The sequence below is a fragment of the Phoca vitulina genome, unplaced genomic scaffold (assembly GCF_004348235.1).
Source record: "Phoca vitulina isolate PV1807 unplaced genomic scaffold, GSC_HSeal_1.0 scaffold19, whole genome shotgun sequence".
In the NCBI taxonomy this organism is placed as follows: domain Eukaryota; kingdom Metazoa; phylum Chordata; class Mammalia; order Carnivora; family Phocidae; genus Phoca; species Phoca vitulina.
This window is the reverse complement of record NW_022589722.1, coordinates 3,826,091-3,852,762: the sequence shown is the minus strand read 5'-3', so window position 1 is coordinate 3,852,762 and position 26,672 is coordinate 3,826,091. Positions and strand designations below refer to the sequence as shown.

Genomic DNA, 26,672 nt, shown 5'->3' with positions numbered 1-26,672 from the left:
ACATAATAAAATAAAATTAAAAATAAATAAATTAATTTTAAAAAAATGTGCTTATTCTTTACGGTTGAGGAGACAGGTGCAGAAAATTTATAGTAGGTTATAGAGGAAACGAATGTTGGGTATAGCTTGCAGTAGGCTGTCAAGGGTAATACAGGTGTATTTTATACTATCAGCAATGAGGGGCCATTAGAGGTTTTCGAGCCACAACTGGTAATAACAAAAGTATGCTTTAGGAAGGCTAAACTAGGTATGTTAATAGGACAAATTGAAGGGAATTGAAGCCATTTAGAGATAACATTGTGAAGAAGGTTAGACAGAAGATTATGGACTAAAGTAATGACAATGGTAAAAGAAAAAGTAGAAAACATTACAAAGGGAAAAGTTACAGTACTGGATATAAGACGAAGGAAAAAGAGGAATCAAAGATATTTCAAGCTGTTAGGAATCTAGGAATTATATCCTTAAGTAAGAAAATCGTCTATTCAACAAATATTTACTGAAAGTCTCCATATCCCAGGCATTGAAGGCGCTAAATATTGGGAAAGCAAGTGAAACAAAATCCTCATTTTCAGTGTTTATGTAAAGACATAATTGAAATAACCTTTCTTTTTTGTTTAGATGAAAGCTCAAGAAGTAGAGCTAGCTTTGGAGGAAGTTGAAAAAGCTGGAGAAGAACAAGCAAAATTTGGTAAACACCCTGGAAAACTTTATCATAGTGTTAAATAGGGGATTCTGTTTAATATACTCTATAAAATTTATATACTCACTTTATTTTGAAAGACATTTCTAGAACTCTTATTTCATGGATGAGGTATAAAAGTTATTTTTTTCTTATGTTACCTTATAATCATGATGGAATCTTCAACAATTTTATTACTTTGTTGAAATTTATTTAAAAATTTGTTTTGAGATAAATCTGACCAATTGAAACTTTTTTTTTAATAGAAAATCAATTAAAAACCAAAGTAATGAAACTGGAAAATGAACTGGAGGTATGTCCTTTTGTATTACCTAGGGTGTAATTGTTGTTAATTTTATTATTTTGAATTATTTTCAAAATTTTATATTATTGGCTGGAAAAAATCACAAGAATGATATTGTGTTCATAATTAGATGTTTGTTTAACATATATTTTACATTTAATGTAAATTCTTAAGTTTAAGAATACTTAAATTCTTAGGATTGAGCATCCAATTATGAACAAAATAAAAACATTCACTAGGAGTGCCTGGGTGGCTCAGTTGGTTAAGCAGCTGCCTTCGGCTCAGGTCATGATCCCAGGGTCCTGGGATCAAGCCCCATATTGGGCTCCCTGCTCAGCCAGGAGCCTACTTCTCCCTCTCCCTGTGCATGCTGCTCCCCCTGCTTGTGCTCTCTCTCTCTCTCTCTCTCTCTCTCAAATAAATAAATAAAACTTAAAAGAAAAAATTCAGTAACCTGAGGCTTACAGTCTAGAGAGGTATACAGAAGATTACTAGTAACTGGAGTGGAGGCACATGGGAATTTGAGGAATAGTGATGGAAGGATATGCAGAAGAAGTAGCTTTTGAGAAAGCTAAGAGCCAAAATATGAATATATTGTTAAGGAACTGAATACATTGAGATTCCTGAGAATGTGGGAAGGAATGTGATATAAATGAGTTAGCCTTTAAAAGAAAAGACCTTCTTCCTTTGTAGTAGGAAATGTGGATGTATACAGAAGATTTTATGTTTGTAGATTGAATACCTGGAAGTTGAGAGGTTGGAGGGAAAGCCCCTTTGCTAAAAATAAGAGTGGAAGATGTGTGGTTAAAGTTTAAGGAAAATTAAGCTTGAAATATAGTGGAGAATGAGCTGGAGATTAGGGTATCTGGAGTCAGACAATTTGAATTCAAATCCTGATTCTTTTACTTACTAACTCTGTCAACTAGGATGAGTTATTTTTTATTCCATACTATATATCCATCTCCTAGAAAAATATCAACCATTCTCAATATATACTTATTAAATGAATTATGAAATTGGATTGTTTCTGTTAGTATTTAGCCAGGCAGCTACTGTAGAATAGAAGGACAGGGCAGTGGGAGATATTGGTAAGAAAGTGGTTGAAGTGATAAGTAATGATTATGAAATCTCAGCTGAATGGGTAAATCAAGATTTGAATGGTGGGAGAGGTTAGAGACAAGTCAAGGGATCAGAGGGTCCTATGAGGTCAGAGGGAGGTATACCAGGAATCATGAGAAAATGTTTCCGCTGGGACAAGGTTCTGGTGTGGGCATGAGAGTGGGAGGCTATAGTGAATTCAAGAAGCATGTAAAAAGATAGAGAGAGACTAGAATGAAAGTTATATGGATGTGGAAACTGCTTAGGGGGGCTTTAGTGAAACACTATGAGCCATGTGCCAAAAATTCTCAATGAATTTTGAGAGGGAGCAATTGGGAAGTTAGTAGTTTGCTGCTACCATGAGTAGGTAGGGATTGGATAGCTGGATATCATATAAAATTCATAGCAACTGGAGTTTTCACAAGATGGTGGAGGAATGATAGCCTGCAAGTTGCAGGTTGAAGTAAATCAACACCTTCTCTTGCCCTTGAGGTCTTGGGATGTGAAAGAATGAGCATCTCCCAATTAAAAGAGTTCCAAAGGATTTAGTATACTAAAGAAACCAAATTGCAGCTAAGGAGGGGAGATGGGGAGCATGATTTAGTAAAAGGGCTAAGAGTATAAAATATTAATTTATCTTGAAAGAAGATTTTTGAGAGCACAAAGGAAAGTTTTCTGAAGGAGGAAAAGAGGGAGAAAACTATTTAATATATAGAAGTATCACAACTGTACGGTAAAGAGATGAATGTGAGACAGGTAGATAACTAAAGGATACATTTTGGACCATGACCCCAAATAACAGGAATATGAAATGAAATGGATTTAATCTACCACAAGATTTTTTTAAGTAAAGTCTATCCCCAACATGGGTCTCAAACTCATGACCCTGAGATCAAGAGTTGAATGCTCTACCTACTGAGCCAGCCAGGTGCCCCAATCTGGCACAAGATTTTCAAGGTAATCTTAGTCTGAGCCATCCAGTACAGAAGCACTAATCACTTGTCGCTATACACTTAAATTCATTACAATAAAAATTAAAAATTCAGTTCTGTAGTTGCAGTAGCCACATTTCAAGTGCTCAAAGCCACTTGTAGATAGTGGCTATGGTATTCAGGCATGCAGAGAACATTTCCATTATCCCAGAAAGTCCTGTTGGACAGCACTGGTTTAAATAGGGTATGAGGGAAAGGGCAGGTTAAGAGCACCACAAGTCGGGTTCCCTGGGTGGCTCAGTCAGTTGAGTGTCCGACTCTTGGTTTTGGCTCAGGTCATGATCTCGCAGCTGTGGGCTCGAGCCCCGCATCGGGCTCTGTGCTCGGTGCAGAGTCTGCTTCAGATTCTCTTCCTCTTTCTCACTCACTCACTCTCAAATAAGTAAAAATGTTTAAAAAAAATAAAGTCACCAGAAGTCAATGACTGGGTGGAGTCCCTTGCTGGTTTGTAGCCTGGTTTCAGAGTTGTGATGCTCAGGACAAGCCTTGATAGTTCATTGCCTTTGTTCTCTGCTTGTGCAGTTTAGTCTGGTGTCTGTGGCTCAATGGTTATAATAGAGCCTGAGCGATTGACAGTCAATTCAGAGCTGTGGGTGGCTCAGAAGAAGCTTAAGGGCTTGTCAGTCTGCAAACTAAAGCTTAAATACACAATTTTACAAAACAGGTTCTTAAGCTAACATGATTTTAAACATCTGGTACTGATTATAATACAAATTTAAAGTCAATTTGTTGTTGATTCTCCAATTATAATGGGACTGATTTATACTTCTGTTTTATTACTTTAAGATGGCCCAGCAGTCTGCAGGTGGACGTGACACTCGGTTTTTACGTGATGAAATTCGCCAACTTGAAAAACAGTTGGAACAAAAAGATAGAGAATTGGAGGACATGGAAAAGGAGTTGGAGAAAGAGAAGAAGGTTAATGAACAAGTAAGGCACACTTTCCTCAATGAATTTTAACTGATCAAGTTACCTAAAAACACCTGATTATACTTTTTATAATGGTAACTATCAATTGTATGTTTTATGTGAGAATTGGTGTATACTTACCTCTCAGGTTTTGTATCACTGTTGATGTTGTCAACACATCTTTAAATCAAATTTCTTGTTTTTGGGAGTACCTCGCTTTGTGCAATAAATACCTATATGTAAAAAAATATAGGTTCTTAAGAAGTCGTGTTAATGCCAGCATTTTATAAATCAGTGTATATTTTAAAGTACAACATTTTATCTTTTATACAAATATAGTTATTGCCTTTTATGTTATTCTTCATTATTTATAAAATAATTCATGCAGTGGTCACTTAAATTTAGTTTGAGGAAAAAATTTTTTGCAGCTGAATTTGTGAGTTCCTGTCAGAAAACAGCATGTTTCCTATTTTGCCTCACCTGTCAGTAAACTTATATAAAATCTGCTGCCTAAGTGTGGTAACTGTCCCATCCCTGATTCCCAAAAGCTTTTTCTACCTTTGTGTCCTTTAGGTCAATATTTTATTACATCCTAATAATTTTATTTTGTCTATTGTTCTCTTAAAAATAGAAGGTGGTAAATTTTAAGTAGACAACAATGATTATAAGGTGTTGCTATTTTAAAGAATTTGTTATAAATTGATTTTGTAAGGAAAAACATGCCTATTCTTGATATATCTATTTTCTTATATAATTTAGAAGATTCATGCAAAGGTGATCTATCCATACCATTTTTGTGGTGAAAAAAGTATGGATTGATGCCATAAGTTCTTAGAGGATTGTCTGTTTAGTTGACTCAATAAAACATAACAGACCTATGGATTTCTTAATCATTAAGGATTCAACCTATGACATACAGTAATAGAATTGCTTATTAGGGGGATATCTGTGGTTTTCTGGACTGTTGTTCTTCTGTCTAGCCCATATATTAATCAACTTTTTGTCATTCATACCATGCACCCTTAGCTAATCAAAAGTACCGTGTCCATTCTTCTTAGACTGCTATCTTTTATTCATAGGTACAAACACAGAAAACTTGAATATATGGCCCATGTACCATTCCAGTTGCTAGATTCCTTGAGATGGAATATGAGTTGTTGGCAATTTCTTCTTTGCCCTTAACCAGTCATTCACTTTATGGAGTATTTATAGCTTGCCAGAAACGGTTAGGTACTAGGAATACAAAGGGCAATGATACCCTACTTCTTGATATTCATTGTCAATAATAAATATAACAGAGGATACTCTGGGGAGGGTTACCTAAATCAGTCTTGAGGAAGTGATTTGTAAACTGAGACCTGAAGTAGTAGTTAGTCTGGCAAAGGGTTGGAGTATACATACGTGGTGGTTAAAGATAGGGCATTCTGGCCTGAAGATACAACATTGCTAAGATCTGGAGGGAAGAGATGGCATGGTGAATTCAGGGAACTACAGTCATTTTGGCTGAAATATAGGTAAAAATAGCTAGTGTAGAATCCTTACTGTGTGCCAGATATTTTATATGCACTAATTCATTATTCCTCATTTCATACTTATCATGAGATAGGTAACATTTCCCCATGCTATAGATAAGGAAACTGAGACACAGGAGGGGTAAGTAATTGTTCACGGTTACAGAAATAAGTGGTAAAACCAGGATTTGAGTCCAAACTTACTCAGTGAATCTATGCTCTAAACCACTGTACTATCCTGCCTTCCTAGTTTAAACATTTGTGATCCTCTGGAGAGATAAGCACAGGCCAGTTCCTGAGGAATTGGGTGTTTTTCCTAAAAGGAGCCAATAAAAATATTGAATACAAGAATATCATGATCAGATCTACTTTTGAAGTTTATTCAGCTTTACAGAGAGTGGATTGAAGGGGACTAAGTATAGTAAGGAGACATTGCTGCTAATTCAGGCAGGTGCTGATGATGGGCTAATTAAAGTCATGACTCAAGGGATTAAGGGATATAGACACGTTTAGAGATGTGGGTGTAATTGGATGTGGTGAATGATTGATTGGTTGTCAGAGGAGAGGGAGGAATGGAGAGTTTTCTGCATTGGACCACTGCATAAGGAGACAGTGTCATTTAAGTAGAGACACAAAAGGAACTAGAAAGTGTGTAATTATTACTTCGGTTTTCACTTTTGTACATGTTGAGTTTGAGGTCACAGTGGGCATATTCAAAAAGGATAACTGGATTTGGAATTCATGAAAGACACTGGGTGGATGATGAATATTTGTGAATTAAGAACACAGCTATGAAGCCATAGAAATGACTGTAAGGGAGATCTCTGAGAAATGTCTAATGAAATAGGAAGAAGTGCTTCAAGGAACAGCACAAGAAAAGACAAAACTCAAGAATGTAATGTTTGAAAAACTAAGGGAAAAGAGCATCAGTAGTGCTAAATGCTTCAGCGTTAAGTTCTTGACATCTCTTGCCTTGTTAAAATTTTCCAGTTCAAAACACAATGGGACTGTTTCTTAATTCCCAGGTGACGACGATGATGATAGTAGTAGGTAAACTCTGGAGATTTGTATAGCATTTTGCATTTTATTATAAACTTTCCCTAAACTTTTTATTTTGAAAACTATCAAACCTTCATAAATATTGTAAGAAAAGGAATAAACATTTTATGCTCTTCATATAGATTCACCAGTTGTCAAAATTTTGCCACATTTACTTTCTCCATCAGTATCGTTATATACACATATTTCTGTCTTTATTTTTGCTGAGCCATTTGAGAGTTAACTGTGGATATTATGATACTGCACACTGAAATATTTCAGCATGTCTCTGAAAAAGAGGAGTATTCTGTAACATAACCACTATATAATTACCATATGCAGGAAATTTATTTTTATTCAATACTTATCTAATATCTAGTCTGTAATTGTATTTTTTTCTATTGGCCTAATACTGCCTTTCATAGTCCCTCCACCCAATATGCAAGGTTCCATCAAGGATCACATACTGCATTTGCTTATTTATTACAGACTTTTAACTATGTTTTAATTGAAAACCATGAGAATTTTGCTTTCTCCTTGAATTAGGGAGAAAAGCAGAAAAGTGAAAGGCCGTAAGAGGGATGGGGTTTGGATAATGGATGAGAAAATCTATGATAATAGTTATAGTATTTGCCTGTTTTGGGAAACAAAAGAGTCACAAATGAAATCATTTATGAGAGGAGGGGAAAATGCTCCATAATTTTTTGTTATTTCCTGCACTGAGCATTGTGCTAAGGACTTCATATACATTATACTTAATTTTTACATCAACATATGAGATGGGAAAATTGGATTTAAGAGATGGTAAATCACTTGTTCATACTCTACCAGAAATTAGTGGACAAAGAATATAAACCTGGGCCAGTCTGATTTCAGATTGCTTCTTTTTAACCATTATGTTGTGCTGCCTTATATTTCTAAGTAATTTAAATGCTCAGCAGAGCAAAGAGTATATTCTAGCTCTGACATAGAAGAACTGCAAAATATTAAAGATCTTGGACAGAAAATTACTCATTAGGTTTTGGGGGGGGGATAATTTGTTTATTGCTTTGTTTCTGTATCCTTTGGTTAGAGTTTTGGTTTTAGTTTTTTTTAAATCTTTTAAACTCAACCTGTTTTGTTTTTTATAATCCTTAGATTTCACAAGTTTTGGTTTATTATTCATGTCTTTGATCAACATGAGTCCTTAGTAGTTAATCATTCTCTACTTCATTGGAGAGAATGTAAAATTTAAATTGATTAGCCGAAAACCTGGTTTTATATCGAATTACTGCTGAACATTATTTTTTTTTTTCCTATTTTAGTTGGCTCTTCGAAATGAGGAAGCAGAAAATGAAAACAGCAAATTAAGAAGAGAGGTTGGTAAAAAATTTTAGTAGTTGTGGTAGTTCAACAAAGGTACTTGTTGAAAAGTTTTCATAAATTTATACTCTAACCACAACTGGAACCTTCTAAGTAACTGATGCTATTAAGCTGCCTGATTTTATGATATGAATTTGTCTCAGGGAAATAGAAAATAAATTGAAAGTTGAGGCCATTAAGTACTACATTCATCTCTTACTTTATGTGGGTAAATTTTGCTTTGTTTCATAAGCCATTCTTTGTTATTTTGCTAATTGACTGAATAACTGGATTTCTGTCTTCTCTTATTTTACCCAGTATTCTTTTAAATGTTTTGTTTCTCATGAAATCTTATAAGTTCTTTATTATTTGGTTCTTCTGAGCCAAATAATGTTTGTACATTGTTTATCCTTATAAGAGTTCTTATCTTATTAACATAACCAAAATATTCTTTGTTTTGGTTGGTAATGAATATTCTTGCTTTCTTTGATTATCCAAAATAATATCTCCTTCTAAAATTTCTCTTTTTTGTTTTAATTTCTAATTCTTAATTTTAATTATGTATCATCTTTCTCATTTCTAATTATCTTTTTCCTGTTCTTTTCTGGAGAACAAACGTCTAAAGAAAAAGGTGAGACTTTAAGGGTGGTGAGACCTTGGGAGTTTAAAGATATGTTTTGAGATCAACTATTTAGAGGATGAAATTTTGTTTCTATGCATAGTTTCTTAATATAGAATATTGTATTTGGTCTGCCTTCAGAACGAGCAGCTTCGTCAGGATATCATTGACTATCAGAAACAAATAGATTCACAAAAAGAAACACTTTTATCACGAAGAGGAGAAGACAGTGACTACCGATCACAATTGTCTAAAAAAAACTATGAACTTGTCCAATATCTGGATGAAATTCAGGTAAAATAGAAGTCAGTTCAAGGCAATGATTCTTATAAAACTTCAATTTTATTAATATAAACCTAGTATTTGGCCCTACATTTAAATTCTGTACTAGAAATCTGCAACTATGCCTTTGGAAACGTGAAATAAATTGCATCTTTAAAGTTATAAATCTTACGATTCATTCATTTTATATGCCTATCTTGGACATTAAGAAGAACAAAGCTTTTTAGATACAATTTGCTTGATATTTAATTTGATTTAATTGGTCAAAAGAAATTGCTACTACAGATCTCTAAAGAATTCTCTATTCTTCAGCAGGCACTTAGGACTCTGTTTAATTTAGTTAAAATTTCAGTTTCTTAAGTTAACCATAGTGTCTTTAACTTTATTAGACTTTAACAGAAGCTAATGAAAAAATTGAAGTTCAGAATCAAGAAATGAGAAAAAATCTAGAAGAGTCTGTACAGGAGATGGAAAAGATGACGGATGAGTATAACAGGATGAAAGCTATTGTCCATCAAACAGATAACATAATGGACCAATTAAAAAAAGAAAATGATCATTACCGGCTTCAAGTAAGAATTGCTGTTAGAGTAACTCATTCATGCAGACTTCATATCGTATCATTACTATTTATGTGAAACTAAAAAGTACTTTAACTTTCTAGGATATGAATTTCTGTCTTATGCTGTAATATACGTTTTACTGTAACATGTTGCCATGCTGACATGTTTGTCCATATGTGTTTTCTCTAATGCCCCTACGCATACCTTGTAGTTGATACCTGAATGAATGTGTAGACAGCAGTCCTGGAAAACTAATAAATATGGGGATTTTCTACTAAAGATGCTTAGAAGTCCTGTGGACCTGAAGTTAAGTTTTATACCGTAAAATAAATACACTATAAATATCAGAAAACCAATACATTGCTCTTTTTTTTTTTTAAGATTTTTTATTTATTTATTTATTTATTAGCGAGAGAGAGAGAGAGAGAGAGAGAAACAGCATGAGAGGGGAGAGGGTCACAGGGAGAAGCAGGCTCCCCGCTGAGCTGGGAGCCCGATGTGGGACTCAATCCCAGGACCCTGGGATCATGACCTGAGCCGAAGGCAGTCGCTTAACCAACTGAGCCACCCAGGCGCCCATACATTGCTCATTTTTTACATGGTATTAAACTAGTGTAAAAAATAGAATAATGCTCAAAAATATAATTCTCTAGTAATGACAAATAATTAGACATCTGTAATGATACAGAAACCATTAAATACCACTTCTAACTACAGAACTGCTCCAATAATGAATATGCATTGGTAATGTATACACATATATGTGTATGAGTATGTATACTGTGTATGTGTAATATATGTGTAAATATGCATATCTAACAAATATGTATATATTGCACTATTTTGCAACAATTCTTGAAACAATTGTTGCCTTTTAGGTGCAGGAGCTTACAGATCTTCTGAAAGCAAAAAATGAAGAAGATGATCCAGTCATGGCTGCTGTCAGTGCAAAAGTAGAAGAATGGAAGGTGCTTTTTTCAGTTGATCTAATGGTTTTTCATTTGTATTTTTGATTTCAATTTCTTAGTCTTAGTTTTCTTTAAAGGCTTTATGGTAGTTAGTGACATTTTTATTGGGCAATTTTTGTCCTAGTTAGGAAAGCACTAAGCAGTCTCTCCTGTGTAGTCCTCTAGCCTATATGTAGTGTAAGTCTAAAACTTAACTTATTTGTCATCTAAAATAGATAATTCTAAGTAAAATTTAAATTTTTTTACATAACTCATAGTTACCTTGTATTAAGTATATATAGTTCCTGGCTAATTTTAGTTTTTCTAACTCTCCTTCCTTCAGACCAATCCAACTATTGGTTTTCCAGTGGGAATGGGAGTAAGGAAAGGGACCTTTCAGAATCATTTGAGAAGTTTTTTCAAAATACACCTTTCTTGCTCCTCCCCACTCTCCAACCCCAACCAAATCCTCTGGCCTTCCCATGTCAGAAGCTAGGATTATGATGACTGTATATTTTGAAAAAAGTCTAAAGCGATTCTGAATAAATCTAATTTTAAAAGCTATCACTTTTGTAGTCATTGTTTCTAACAGAGTTCACATAAATCTTGTTGGCTCTTTGGATTTGGTTATCTGGGAAGTTCAGATAACCTGTATTTTAAACAAAAGCAGTAGTGGTGACAGTGATGCCCTGTAGAATCAATCAGGCGCCAGTAAACTTTCTGTAAGAAGTGCAGAGAGTAAATATTTTAGACCTTCTGGTCTCTGGTGTAACTAAACTCTGTTATTATAACATGAAAGCAGACATACAGCATACATAAATGAATGAGCAAGGCTGTTTTGCAATAAGACTTGACAAAAACAGGCAGCAGACCAAATCTGACCTTTGATTGAGTTTACTGACCCCTGGAAAAGAGAAGTTTTTACATCCTATTTAATTTTGGGGGGAGAGATGGTAGTATATGTATTCTTTTGCACTTTATTTTGTTTTCACCCAGTATTGTTAGGAATTATTTATATCAGTATATATAGTATTGCTTTGTTCTTTTTAATGGCTTTGTAATTTTTCTTTATAGGTATGTTATTTATTTAAGCGCTACCCTATTATGTGATATTTAGCAGGTTTCTGATGTTTGGTATTAGAAACAATGTTACAATGAATATCTTCGTGTATTTGTTATTTTGCCAATATGTGGATTAAATTGCTACAAGTTGTCACATATATCCAAATACATACCTCCGGTTTTGACACTTGTCTTTGGCTTTATGGTATTTTCACTACAAAATTTTTTTTTTTTTTTTGTATTATGTAGTTTATTTTTTTGTAGCCTTTGAACTTTGTGTCATAATTAGCGTTCTGAGTATAAAGTTGTTTTCTCTATTTTCTTCTGGTACCTCCTAGTTTCATCTTTTACATTTAAGTCTTTGAAGCATATGTAATTAATTTTGGCATGGAGAGTGAGGTATGGATGCAACAGACCTATTCTGTTGTCCAAACATTATTTATTGATATTTATTACATACGACATGCTTGTTGAACTTGAATTTATTTTTGGATTCTCTGCTTTATATTGATCAATCTATTTTCTAACATGTGTCCTTGTTTTAGTTATTGTTATGCTTAAATATTTGAAAAAGCTGTTCATTTTTCAGTTTTTAGACACTTAGAAACATGTTTTCTAATATGAAATTTAGAAATAGTTCTTAAAAATCTTATTTTATTGGATATGTGATAAATTTATAAATAATAAGTTGATTTTGGTATTTGGTTCTTCTAGCAAAGAACACAAGACACCTTCATTCAGTGGCATTTTAAGGTTTTCTCTATAAAAATTAATTGTACAAAACTTCCTGGTAGTTGCATGAAGGTATTTATAATTCTTATTTAGGAATAGGTTTTGAAAACTTGAGATTGTTTAAAGATTGAATTTCTAAAACAGCAAAAATTATACTGTATATTTTTGAATCATTTCTTATTTGAACTTAAGGTTGTACGTCCAAAAGGAACAAATGATTATGCAAATAGTTGCTGATACTTACTTCAAAGTGAATTTTATTTCCTGCATTTTCTGGTATCTGCTAATGGTGTATATTAGAGTAGTTGCCATAAGTGAAAAATGGTTTATTAATTTTCCTCTTATGTAACAGATCCTATGTTGTTTATATCTAGTTAATTTTGTCTTCTAAAGATGATGAAATTATTGAGTATCAGCAAATGTTACATAACCTGAGGGAGAAATTGAAAAATGCCCAGCTTGATGCTGATAAAAGTAACGTTATGGCTCTACAACAGGTAAAACCTTCTCAAAATTTGGTTTGTTAAAGTAGACAATGTGTCTAACCTAGTGGCTTCCACTATTGGGTATATAATAAAGTCTTTTGAAATCCAATCCCAAGAAACAATTAGAATTAAGTTTAGAGTTAGGAATAGAATTATTTTGTGTATTTTTCTGTGTTGATTCAGATAATAGACATATTGTTTTGATTGGGAATTATTTAATTAGAAACTTAAAAATATCCTAGTACTCTTATTAACATTTGTTATATTATTTGTTGGTGCTGAAATATCCTGTATAATATGAAAAAGCTGAAAGTGTCATTATAATTTGACTGTATTACATTAAATTTTATTTTTAGTACAAATATATTCATGTAGAAGGTGTACTTCCCTCATCTGTGCTCTATAGTCACAGTCCGGAAGAAAGAGGGAAATTTGGGAAGTATTTGGAGGATAAGAACAATTGCAAGGGACAATATTTGGAATGAAGTACTACAGGGCAAAAGATGGAAATGGGTGGGTCATGAGGAACGGTAGCATGAAAGGAGTCAGAAGAAGCCATAAATATTAGAGAGTTCTGGAATTCCCTTTGCCAGGATGTTAGCCATTAGATCAATCTGAAAGTATTAGAGTGATATCAGTGTATCTAACACTGTTGTGCAGTTGCGGTATACAAAGTAGTAAAGGACATAGTTTTGACCCAAAAAATACATATTCTACAATCTTGTTGAAGAAACATAAGACCTATTTTTTTCCTTACTTTTAAAATGTATGTTAATACCCATGAAGAAATAATATGTAATATTTAAAAATATTTTTAGGGTATACAAGAACGAGATAGTCAAATTAAGATGCTCACTGAACAAGTAGAACAATATACAAAAGAAATGGAGAAAAATACTTTCATTATTGAAGATTTGAAAAATGAGCTTCAAAGAAACAAAGGTAATTAATGTTTAATAAGCATATAAAGTTATTTTATGTACCATTCAATTTTATAAGTATTTTATTTTTATTAAATTATGTCAGTAGATATATTATTGATTTTTCTTTTTAAATTTTATCATTTTTAAAAATGACTTACATATATTATATTAACTAGTATATTATTAGCTACATATATTACTGGTGTTTAAACTTGTAAGTGATGGAGATATTTTCTGTAATTTTTTTGCAATGAAAATTACATTAACCTTTATTACCATATTAGTTATATGAAAGAAATGAAAAATGGTGATATAATTGAGTATAGTTATATATCCCCTTTTTAATAATTAATAATAATTAATATATATAATAATAGATATTTAATAATTAATAATAGAATAAAATTTTGATCAGTGTAGCAGCATTGCAGAGAGTTTTCAGAAGTCATTTGACTCGTCAGCATTTGAATGAACTTCACCCAATTTAATGTCTCATTTTATTCTCCCTACCCTGGGACATACTACCTTGCCTATACACCTGAACATGAGCCCTTGAAACCGCAGTGATCTTCTATTTCCGCAGCACTGCATACTGTAGTTATACCAGGACACATTAATGCAAACTATTCATGGTGAGTTCATGACATATTTAACATAATTGCAGAAGATAAAAAAGTAAGGCACAAAGGTAAATAGTGAGTTTGTGTGCGTGTGTGTGTGTGTGTGTATAAGTGAAATAATGGTGGTGGTAGTTGGAGGTGCCGTTATAATTTAGTTAATGAGGCAAAAGCCGCATTGAGGAGGTACTTGAACACTTCCAGGAAGTGAAGTAGTAAGCCGTGCAGATGTCCCTAAACAGTGGGAATAAGTGTAAAGGTACTGGAGTAGGAGTATACCGAGTGTGTTGAAAAACAACAAAGAAGCCCTTGTGGCTGGAACGGTGGGCAGATGGGGCAGTAGTAGGCCATGAGATCAGAGAGGTAACCAGGGGCCATGTCATATAGAGATTTAACAGTTCACTATAAGGACTCTGGCTTTTATTTTAAGTGAGAAGAAGCACCAAAGAAAGTTTCTGAAGACAGGAGTGAAATAATTTGACTTAGGCAGTGTCTGCAATAGATCACAGGAGTGGTAAGGACAGAAGCAGGCAAACCTGTTATGAGACTGTTGCAATAATCTGGGAAGGTGCTGGTAGCTTAGAGCATGGAGGTAGCAGTAGAGTTATTAGTTGTAGTCAGTTCAGAATGTATTTGGAAGGTGATAGAAGTGCAGTTTGCTAACAGATCAGATGTAGGATGTGAGAGAGTTATCAGGACTTTTGTTCTGAACACTGGGGAGGACTGTGTTTCTAGCAGGTTTAGAAATGATCAGGGACTTAGTTAAACAGGACATATTAAGTTTGAGATGCTTATTAGACTTCTGAAAGTATTAAATAGGCACTTGTATATATAGAAGTCTGAGGTTTAGGGTAACAGTCGAGGCTAAAGATATAAATTTGGGAACCATATGCCTAAAAATGGTAGTTGAAGTCATGAGGCTGGCTGAGATCATCAAAGGAAGAAATGTTAAGAAGAAAAATGCGAAGATTGAGCCCAGGGATGCTTTGACTTTAGAGGCTGGGGAGATGAAAAGGAGCAACCAAAGGATTCTAGGTGGGAGGAAAATCAGGAACATGTAGAGTCCTGAAAACCACATGAGGAATGTCATCAAGGAAGAGAATAAGCAACCATGTTCAGAGCTGTATTCAATGCTGCTGATAAATCAAGACAAGCATTGAAAATTAACCAGTGGACTTAGCAGTGGCCACTTTTGGTTTAAGAGAAAATGGATAGAGATGACATAGGACAATCTAGAGACTCCTTTGAGGACTGTTTGTGTGAAGGGAAGGAGAAAAATGGAGTAGTAACTTGAAGGGAAAGGGGTATGAGGAAAAGTGTTTTTCTCTTTAAAATGGAAGAAATAATCATGCTTCTAGGTTAAAGGAAAGATCCATTAAAGAAGAAAATTGATGCACTGATAAAGCAGGAGAGAGAGAGGGAGAACTTCTGGAGCAATATCCTTGAGAAGGCAGTGGGATGGGATCTAATGTTCCAGTGGGGTAGTCGGCCTTAGGAGCACAAAGAATCCATCCATAGTAACAGGAAGGGAGGTGGAGCATGTAGATACAGATGCAGGTGACTCTGGAGATGACCTGATGGTGAGAGCAGGTAGAGCTTCTGTACTGATTGCTTCTCTTTTCTCAGGAATGTTCTTAACTGAAAGGATAGGGGAAGATGTGTTAGAATTTGAGGAGAGAGAAGAAGAAAAGAGAAGGTATAAAATGGTCATCTGGAAGAGTGAACAGACTAGGGAAATGTAATATGATTGCTGAACTAACAACAAGGCCCACTTGTTATACTTATTTCTGTATGTGTGTGTATTATGTATTTATTAGACTTATACTTTGACAGTGGTTTAAACTGCTTTAAAAGGGTGACTGATGCCATGGGCTTTACATATTCCAGCCACCAGGAGAAAAAGTGACAGTTGATCTCTGCTATCAGATAAGAAAGAGGTCTTGTCTAATGACATTTCAGTCAGTCCATAGTCATATGACCCCTAAAGTCCACAGAAGTGTGGGTACTAGAATATACTCTATACTTGAAGTTAACTTGTAAATATGACAGCTAATGGTGTTTTCCTTTCATTGGTTAGGATTAGGTTTAGCTATCAGAACTAAAGATCTGAAAAATAGTGGCAAAATCAAGATAGAAGTTTCTTTTTCTCACCTGTGTGATGGTGTAGAATTAGGCAATCCGGTGTGTTGCCCTCATCTGTCTTGTCCAAAGTGGAGCTTTACCTTCACGTCCACATCCCAAACAGCAGGATAGAGGAGGTGGGGCAAGAGGCAAATAGTACACACTGAAGGATAGGCAAGTAAATATACTGTGGCGGGCCACGTGGAAGAAGCAAGAATAGACACTAGGGACAGCTCAGCCTCTCACATTCTCCATCTAGGCTTTTCACTCCAGAGAACAGGGCCCATTTCTTGTAAACATGCATGCTTTCCCACACTAGTCCAATGCCTATATGTTAATACATACTCTATAAATTAGTGAACACTTTTGGTGGATAAGAATGATTTGTGTCAATAATGGGAATGTTATATTTTGGTCTAGCAACAGTTTGTTAAGAAAATATAAGTAGAGATTTTTTAGCTATTAAGTTTAGCTGCAAGCAACAGAAAAAATCAAATGTAACAGTGATTTAAACAGGATAGAAATGTATTTTTCCATGATACAAACAAAGTTGAGGTGACTAGTTTGGGGTTGGGTGTGATACCTGCACAAATATCGGGTATCAGGCATCCTGTAACTTGCTGCGCTGTCTATCTCAACATGTAGTACCCAATTCATGTTCTCAGTGTTTGAGTTCCAGACTTAATATCTGTATTCCAGCTAGCAGGAAGGAGGAAAGAGAAAAGATTCACTCCTCCTCTTTAAAAACATTTCCTGAAATACACACATGGCTTGTCTGCTTATATACCATTGGTCACATGACCACACCTAGCTGCTGGGGTTTAACTGGAAATTTAGTCTTTATTTCATATGGCCATGTGTCCAACCAAAATTGCATTCTTCTCTTACAGTGGACAAAGGTTGAACATTAGGAACAGATAGCTAGTAGTTTTTGCCACAATGATCATTCTTTGTAAAGCAGTGTTTTGCAATCTTATATAATCTGTAACCGTTCAGCTAAGATTTTATTGAACTTTTTAAGCTTGTCCTATTAATAAAATGAAAACAAATTTTATTTTTTAAATATAAAATTATAATAATAAAGGGACTTTTTTAGTGACATACCACTTTTCCTGCTTCCCGTATTGGATTGCAATCAGGGAGTTAAAGGAATAAGTAATCAATTCAATAAATTCATGATTTTTTTTTTTTTTTTTTTTTTTTTTACTCTGTAGGTGCTTCAACTCTTTCCCAGCAGACTCATTATATGAAAATTCAGTCTAAGGTTCAAATGTTAGAAGAGAAAACTAAAGAGGCTGAGAGAACAGCTGAACTGGCTGAGGCTGATGCTAGGGAAAAGGATAAAGAACTAGTTGAGACTCTAAAGCGATTAAAAGATTATGAATCGGTATGTATTTTTATCTTGCCAATCAAGGAGCTTAGATTATTCTTGCCACTCACACTGTTCCGTGCCATTTACTGTGTACCTTCAAAAACATTCCACAAGTGTTTTATGATAAAGGTTATCTTGGTTGGTTTGTACTGCCCTATTCAAACTTTTGATCAGCACTTACTTTTCAGCCAGAGAACTGTTTTCTAGCCATTTGATCAAAGCATTTTGCCCCAGATAATCAGCTTTGGTGAGACAGCAAGTTTAGTTTCTTTGTAATCGGTGTCATTATGCCACCATTATAGATGTGACACCGCTGGTTTATTTGCCAGAAGTTATTTCAGGGACAGTTTTGCTGCCTGCTGTGCCAACACCCAGTACTTACTTTGTACTTTTTGTATTTTTAAATCTGATTGCCACTAAGTCAAGTAACTAATGACTTATATATTCTAATGGTATCACTGATTCACTCTTACTATTCCTTTCCTATATTTTGTTAAATGTTTTTTTGTTTGTTTTTTGAGGGGGTGGGTAAGAAGCTCCCTAGAGACAGTATGAACATCTGATTTATCTTCATATCCCCTGAATCATCTAGCATGGTCTTATATGCAGTCAACATTCACTAATTTTAGTTTTATTTTATTAATAAATTTATTTATTTTAAGAGAGAGCGAGCATGAGCAGGGTGGTGGTGGGGAGAGAGAGAGAGAGAGAGAGAATCTTAAGCAGGCTCCACACCCAGCATGGAACTCACCTCGGGGCTCAATCTCACAACCCTCAGATCAGACCTGAGCCGAAACCAAGAGTCGGATGCTTAACTGACTGAGCGACCCAGTCTCCCCTTGTTAAATGTTTTATATGTCATTCTCTGAGTCACTTTGTCATTAGGATGCTATACTGGGAAGTTTCAGCTGTTCCGTTTTCCATCATATTACTGGATTTGTTTTTTAAAAGCACAATAAAAAGCACAGTTTCATGATACAAATCTTACATATATGTGTACTTCCCCTCAGACTTAATAAGAAAATAAATTCATAAATTTGATAATTTTTCAAATAAACCACATTATACTTAAACTAGATTGGATATTTTTCAGGGAATATATGGATTAGAAGACGCTGTTATTGAAATAAAGAATTGTAAAAACCAAATTAAAATAAGAGATCGAGAGATTGAAGTATTAACAAAGGAAATCAATAAACTTGAGTTGAAGATCAATGATTTCCTTGATGAAAATGAGGCACTTAGGGAGCGTGTGGGTAAGTCATCTTTTAAGATCCATAGTTTGATCAATCCTAAATGTCGAGTCATTTCTTATTTTTCTTTTTGTGTAATATTATTTTTAAATAGTTGAATGTGCTTCCCCCCCCCCATATAAACCCTTCTATAAAAATATTTAAAACAAAACTGGTGCTGCTCTGATTCAAGTGGGACTACGGATTTAATGGGGTTGGGATGGTGGGTGGGCTGTCCTGGAGCACTGCTCTATTCAGTCTGGCATCTCTTCAAGTAATAATTGCTTGTTTAAAAACTGAAAGTCTGCTAAACTAATACCACATATTAGAAGTTAACTCCCCCCTTTCTTTTTCTCAACAAAGGAGGGTCTGTATGACCCATTTGGTTTGCAAAATACTCTCGTTCAGATGAATTCATGAGGACATTTAGAAGTACTGGTTAAGTACTTTTATGATTTATGCTGCTTAAATTTAACTTTGGTTGAGTATTTTAAGGTTACTATTGATTCTAAGAAGTAATTAGTAAATATAGCTTGAGAGTTTATATATTGATTTCAAGAAATAATTCATTTAGTATTACTCGTTTGAATGTTAAATTATGACAGTCTAATCTAAATTGCTACTTTGAAGTGAAAATAAAAATCTAAATACTGATTTCATTATACTTGGTAAATACCTGTTAATGCTTTCTTAGAGCTAAAATGATCATCTGTGAAAACTGTTCTCTAGAGGAAGGAAAAATAAATATTTTATGAAGAGGATTTATTTATGAAAATGTATCTAAGTAGGACTCAGAATCATGCCAGTACCCCAAGTTAGCCTTCTGATCAACTTGACCTACTGGATCACAGCTGACTTCAAACCGGAAGTTGCTAAAGATGACCGAGCCAATTAGATAGCTGTCACAAACACCAGATTTTCTGTGTTTTATTTTATTTTAAAAAATGTTATTTATTTATTTGAGAGATAGAGAGGGATCGAGAGTATACCAGCAGTGGGTGGGGCAGAGGGAGAAGCAGACTCCCCGCTGAGCAGCAAGTCCAACTTGGGGCTCGATCCCAAGACCCTGAGATCGTGACTTGAACTGAAGGCAGATGCTTAACTGACTGAGCACCCAGGTGCCCCTTCTGTATTTTAAAGCTTCTAAATCTTGTTTTACACTTGCTTAAGACAGTCTTCATATCTACTTAGTAATAGGAAGTTAGGAGACAGGAACAATGGAGGCATCAGACTCATGTGATAATATAATTGATATTGATATTAGTAGTGACTACTATGTGCCAGGCATTGGACTAAGTACCTTATATAGGTTAATTTTTTAAACCCTTGACAACAAACCAAAAAAAAAAAAGAAAAGAAAAGAAAGAAAGAAAGAAATGCAGTATTAGTCCTACAGCTTAGTTAATAATTGAAAGTGGGAATTGAGCGCAAGTCTGTTTTATTCTACAGCTTCTGTTTTGAATTAATACATTCTAGTACTTTCATGACAATCTAACATGGAGAAGAAGACAGATCCTGATATATTTTGTCAGAATTTCTATTAAAAATTGTGATAAAATGTTGACTTGTAAGGTTATAGTTCAAATATCTGGAAATTCTTGCACAAAAGTATCGCATTCTTCAGTGATGCTGGTTAAATAAATTGTAACCATTTGCTTGATGATAACCAATTGCGATATGAAGTTTTTATAGCTCATTTGAATGTTGGTAAGTTTTTAATTATACTGCTTTCTATTTTAGGCCTTGAACCGAAGACAATGATTGATTTAACTGAATTTAGAAATAGCAAAAGCTTAAAACAGCAGCAATACAGAGCTGAAAACCAGATTCTTTTGAAAGAGGCAAGTATGATAGTTAATTAGTTATTTTCTGGTTGAACCAAAAGAAATACTAATAATTTGTGCTTTATAGATTGAAAGTCTAGAGGAAGAACGACTCGATCTGAAAAAAAAAATTCGCCAAATGGCTCAAGAAAGAGGAAAAAGAGCTGCAACTTCAGGTATATGCAGTTATTCCAAATCCTTTAAAGAATCATTGGAAAATGAATTGTCTGGAGCTGAAATTTTCTGTATCTTCATATATTATCATGGTTCTGCTGCAAGTTTAATAAATGAAATAATGGCCTGATGAAGAATATTTAAGTATCATTGGTTTCTGTCCTAAATCTGAAACAGGTAAAAACAGAAAAAGCACAATAAAATAATTGAAGAAAACTTCAGAATCATCAACTTTTGAAAACTTTACCGTATAGTCTATTAATTCCCACACAATCCCGATATGTTGTGATCAGTAATGATAATATTTAGTAATTTCTATATTAATATTTGTTGCTGTTAATATCTTCCTTAAGAGCAGTACATTGAAAACTTTCTTTGTACATTATTCCTTATTAAGTGAAAGTAATGTTTTATTGAATAAAAATTAACTTTTTTGTTGTTTATCTTATTTGATATCAAGAGAACAGTTGGTTAAGTTTTATAATAGCAATTGTAGTGCCTTTTTCTAAGAAGACCATAGCGAAGAAATTTTTTTTAACTTCACCCAAGTCCACAAGTATTTGAATAATAGAGGGTTTTTTGTTTGTTGTTTTGTTTTGGTTTGTTTTTGGTTTGTTTATTTTGCTTTTTTATCATCATGGTCTCTATATCAAAAAATTTCTAGGATGGCAAACTTCATAATTTATTAGTGTATTAACCAGTTTACTCATTCATGATTCTTGTCTATTTTATATGTCTCTAAACTATTTCAGTAATTATTAATACTTTAATATAGAATGTGTAAAGAATGATAGAGAAGATAAAAGTCATATTAGTTTCTCATTAATATTAAAAGTGAGCTAAATCAGAAGGTTATATAGGCTACATGTGGATCAAGGATTTTGGAAATATTCTACCTTTTGTTTGAATTAAAACTTGATTTTACTGGTACTCTTGGGTGGCTCAGTCGGTTAAGCAGCTGCCTTCCGCTCAGGTCATGAACCCAGGGTCCTGGGCATCGGGCTTCCTGAGCAGGAAGCCTGCTTCTTCATCTGCCTGCCGCTCCCCCTGCTCGTGCTCTCTCTGTCTCTCTGACAAATAAATAAATAAAATCTTTAAAAAAAATCTTGATTTTACTTTTTAAGAATTAGAGTAATAAGAGAGTTATTTCATGTTTCTAATTTGTTAATTCTTTTTTATGTAGGATTAACTGTTGAGGACCTGAACCTAACTGAAAACTTTTCTCAAGAAAATAGAATAGGAGAAAGGAAATTCGATTTTGCAAGCCTCAAAAATATGAGTGAAGCTCAATCTAAGGTAAACAGTATTGTTATGGCAAAGAGAATAGAAGAAAAATGTTATTATTAGTACTTTCATTTCTTCACCTGTTACCTCATTTTGGACATTGCTTCTTTTTATAATTGTTAAATAACTTTTTTGTTTAAATAACCTGTTGATCCAAATATTGATTAATGAGACCTTATTTACTCTAAATACAGATTACGAGTTCAGATAAAATAGAGCTGCCGCATAGACCATCATTTGGTTTTCCACAGTTATATCAGAATGAACCAGAGGAGAATGTCACCGTAGGATCATTATCAAGAATGTTACCTGAAATTCAACATAGTGTAGAAAGTGCAGTGGATCCTTTTGTCTCTCTAACTAAACATTCTTCATCTATACAAGTAAAAGATAATAATTCACCTCCAGAAACTATTACGATAAAGGAGATTTTTAAAGCACCATGTCTACAATCTTTAAGAAATCTAGAATCGTTAGTCAATAGCTTTAGTAGGGAGAGCCATGAAGAAATAGATGACTACTTATACTCTCTTTCTGACCACTCTATGAAGAAGGTGTCAAGAAGCTGTCAGGCACTTGAGAAGACTAGTTTCATACAGAAAAGCAGTTCATCTTTACAGGCCTTATCAACAGCTTCAGACTTAATGCAGAAGTTATCACTTAGGCAAAAATCTGCAATATTTTGTGAACAAATTCATGATAATAGAGCTGACATGGGTGAATCACAAGTAGCAACATCAGAAGATGAACAGGTTCATAACCAGATAAAATATGCTGATATCAGTTTGAAAGAAGATGTAAGAAAGAGTGAAGTGCCTTTACAGACAGAGATTTTGAAAAGTAAACTTGATGTTAATCTTCTGGACCATGTGCCTATTACTACACAATCAAAATCATCTCAAATAGATCCACTTGAAAATCTTATAGAACAGCTACGGAGAGAACTAGTATTTCTTAGATCTCAGGTGAGCTTTCCTCCAGATTACATTACTGAGATCACTTTTTTATTAACTCTTTTTTTTGTGACTTCTCTAACAAAGTTCTCTGAGTAATCATTGTAGTAAGAATTTTTTTATGCTTGCACATAACACTAATTTATACATATTCTATTTTTTAAAAATTTAAAAATGCAGTAAGTTTGATATGAAATCATTGACTTGCCTAATTTATTAATTATTCCTTTAGAATGAAGTCATAGCACAGGATTTATTGGTCAAGGAAGCACAGAATAGAAATGCAGAAATAGAGCTTGAACGTCATAGAAGCCAGGCAGAACAGGTAGTATAAAGGCAGACTATTAAAAGAGATAATTGTGGAACTAAAGACAAAATCTTTCAATTATATTTCTTTGTCTTTTGCTGTGGGGTGGGGAAAGGGAGAAAGTGGGAGGAAGACCACCAGCTGTTTTACCTTTTGGGTTTTATTTTTATTACTACTGTTGTATTTCTATAGCTTGTCTCTGGTGTGTTACACCTCAATTGGTCAAAATTTTTTAACTTGAAAACTGTAAACGATAGTGATATTTTGTTTAAAAAAATCAATTTTATTCTTTATGTTCTGTACAGAATGAATTTCTTTCAAAAGAACTAATTGAAAAGGAAAGAGATTTAGAAAGAGGTAGAACAATAATAACCAAATTTCAGAATAAATGTAAGTTACTATTATTTCTTATTTTTCTGTACTTATTTATCCTATACTGAAAATCATGGAGCTAAAAGGACTTTAACACATTCTTGTTTTCTAGTCTGTTTTAACTTTAATTACCTCCACAATACATAGACTTCAGTGTCTCTCATTCATCTATTTGGTTTGCCTTGCTATATTCATTGTCAAAGTTATTAATGTGAATTTTTTGTGGTGATAAATAAGTCAGTTTTTCTTTTTTGTTGTCTAATGAAAGTGAAGTTAAAAACAAATTTAAAAGATGTTTAAAGAAGTGAAGACAAAGTATCTTTATGATTTCTTTCAACAATGAAACATATATATGCACATGATTTAAACAGGTATATCATTTAATACAGCTATTCACACATTGGATTTATAGGTGAATTTTTTTGTACATTTATTTACTTTGGCATTTCCCAAATGGGTATTTTTTCTATATGTGAAATATTTGTTATGTGTACAGAATAGTGTAAATTGTGAAGAAGGTATTCACTGAATGAGAAAAATATGTCATTTTAGTAAAAGAATTAGCTGAAGAAAATAACCAGCTGGAAGAAGGTATGAAAGAAATATTGCAAGCTATAAAGGAAATGCAGAAAGATCCTGATGTTAAAGGAGGAGAAACATCTCTAATCATCCCTAGTCTTGAAAGACTAGTTAACGTAAGTTTTTTTCACATTGGTTTTGTTTTGTTGTTTTATACTTTAAAGATGTTGTTCAATTGTTCTCTGGTCTTCATTGTTTCTGATGAGACATTTATAGTCATTTGAATCATTGTTCCCCTGTTTGTTACATGTCGATTTCTCAGGCTGCTTTCAAAACTTCCTCTGTTACTTGGTTTTCACCAGTTTCACTATAATGTGCGCTGGTGTGTGTCTAGGTAAGAGTGTGCATTCATATATTTGTATGTGTGTATGTGTATGTCATTTGGGGTTTGCTGAGCTTCTTGAATCTGTTTACTTTTCACTACAACTGGAAAGTTTTCCACTTTAGTTCTTCAATTATTTTTTTTGTCCCATTGTCTCTGGGACTCCAGAGACACGTGTTAGACCTTTTGATGTTGTCACACAGGTTTTTGAGGCTCTTTTCATTTTTTCTCCCTAATTTTTTTTATCTTTTCTCCTCCTGATTGGATAATTGCTATTTATCTATTTTTAAGATCACTGATATTTTCTTCTATCATCTCCATTCTTCCATTTCAAAGGTCAGCCTGGCAGAGTTTTTAACAGAATTTGGAGTTCCCTTTTGCTGGTTATTTTCTTTCTGGAATTCCTATCTTACTTTCCTGAGACTTTGGGCTCTATCTGTGGTTTTCTTGGCCAGAAAGATGACACGTCACTGCAACTATAGCCTGTCCCTTCCCCACGCTCCCCCCCGCCCACACACACACACACATGCAAAATTCACTTGGTTCTGTCTTCCAAGTTTTAAGTCCTCTCCAAAATCTACTTGCTTTTGTTTATTTTCTAGAACCTTCAAATAGTTGTTTTTTATATTCACTTGTTAAGTGTAGAAGGTAGTCTGGTAGGACCTTATGTCACAAACCTAGAAGTGTAATAGGATATAGTAAGAATATTTTAAATATTTCAATGCTTAAGCATTGCTACAGGAAAAATATTAGCCATCAAATAATAGTATATTTATATTTACTATATAGAGATTTGAGAGTTCTACAGTATTAATGAGTGTTACATAAACTTGAATAAAATATACATTTTAAATTCTTAATATTTAAATATATTGTTTACAAAATCTGAACATACTTAGCATATATTATTGCTTCCCAAATTTGTGCTTCCCAGGAAAATATTTGTTGAATTGCTTTTTTTATGGTGAATTAGTCAATAGTTGAACACTCGTTCTTAGCAGCACTGTATTGTTAGTAGAGAGGGAGAGAGATACTGGTATGTTCAAAACTTCCTGAGGCAAGAAGATCATTTGACAAAATTTATGAGAACCATTTAATTCTCTTTATATGTTACTCATTTTTATGTTCCTTCTCCTGTTGGTGACTTTGTTCGCCTCTGCTCTTTGAATGTCTAAAATGATTCTTTATGCTTTTTCTGTGAACATCTTTCATCTGTGATGCTACCTACTACTGATACTGTGTCTAAATCAAACTATTTTCCAAGGGAAACTCCACTTAGTGACCAAATACAAACAGAATGGATAGCACAGGAAATTCTGACTTCTATTTCAGTTGACAGCTTCTGGTCTTGCCAGGACCACTGCTTCCAGAGATTTCATCTGCTTCTATCCTGGGTTGTCATTCTTTTTTCTGATTGATATGCCCTGTCTGTAACTCACAAATGACCTAACAATGCCTGCTGTAAGAAATCTTCAGAATCAGTGACACTTTAGATCAGATATTTCTAGATTATGTACTTCATTTCATTTTCTCTTGCCACAGGTTATTTTTCAGTACCTCTAATCACCGTTTAATCTCATTTTAATGAAAGACCATATAGGCAACATGGTCCTGTTTCTCAGCAAGACAGCTGACTAGGCTACCTTGATGTCTGTCACAGTACCTCCTTCTACTTACTTCTGTCTTCCTGGTATCCCCTTTGAATTAGTATAATTTATTATTCCATATGATCCCTGCCCCGGTCTCTTGGGGGTAAAAGCTTACTTTTATAAAACTTCTGCCTCAAGTTAAACTCTGGATCACTAACCTTCTTTGTCTTCTCCTTCTTTTCTGAAGCTTTCTTTACTTCGCAGTTAGCAGTTTTGTTATATATAGTTTCTTTAAAATGCAAATATATTTATATGTATGTACTATGTCGATGTGTACCGGGGTTTATGTATATTTATGTATGCCATTGTTAGAGAATTAGGACCAATGAAGCCTTTTTGATAATATTTTAATATTTGACATGCTATTTTTTTTTTTTTTTTT

General features: G+C 33.8%; 1 protein-coding gene across 1 annotated transcript in view; it reads left to right on the top strand.

Moving 5' to 3' along the window:
• Positions 1 to 26,672, top strand: part of CEP290 (centrosomal protein 290) — an 84,851-nt gene that overhangs the window by 2,381 nt on the left and 55,798 nt on the right. Inside the window, exons 4-19 of the mRNA XM_032416189.1 lie at positions 619 to 688; positions 946 to 992; positions 3,860 to 4,003; positions 7,836 to 7,889; positions 8,633 to 8,785; positions 9,163 to 9,345; positions 10,215 to 10,304; positions 12,452 to 12,574; positions 13,381 to 13,504; positions 17,438 to 17,610; positions 18,689 to 18,851; positions 20,568 to 20,668; positions 20,739 to 20,826; positions 22,008 to 22,120; positions 23,674 to 23,758; positions 24,293 to 24,435. Of these exons, the coding sequence (XP_032272080.1) occupies positions 619 to 688; positions 946 to 992; positions 3,860 to 4,003; positions 7,836 to 7,889; positions 8,633 to 8,785; positions 9,163 to 9,345; positions 10,215 to 10,304; positions 12,452 to 12,574; positions 13,381 to 13,504; positions 17,438 to 17,610; positions 18,689 to 18,851; positions 20,568 to 20,668; positions 20,739 to 20,826; positions 22,008 to 22,120; positions 23,674 to 23,758; positions 24,293 to 24,435 (1,854 nt within the window). The remainder of the gene's footprint in view (positions 1 to 618; positions 689 to 945; positions 993 to 3,859; positions 4,004 to 7,835; positions 7,890 to 8,632; positions 8,786 to 9,162; positions 9,346 to 10,214; positions 10,305 to 12,451; positions 12,575 to 13,380; positions 13,505 to 17,437; positions 17,611 to 18,688; positions 18,852 to 20,567; positions 20,669 to 20,738; positions 20,827 to 22,007; positions 22,121 to 23,673; positions 23,759 to 24,292; positions 24,436 to 26,672) is intronic.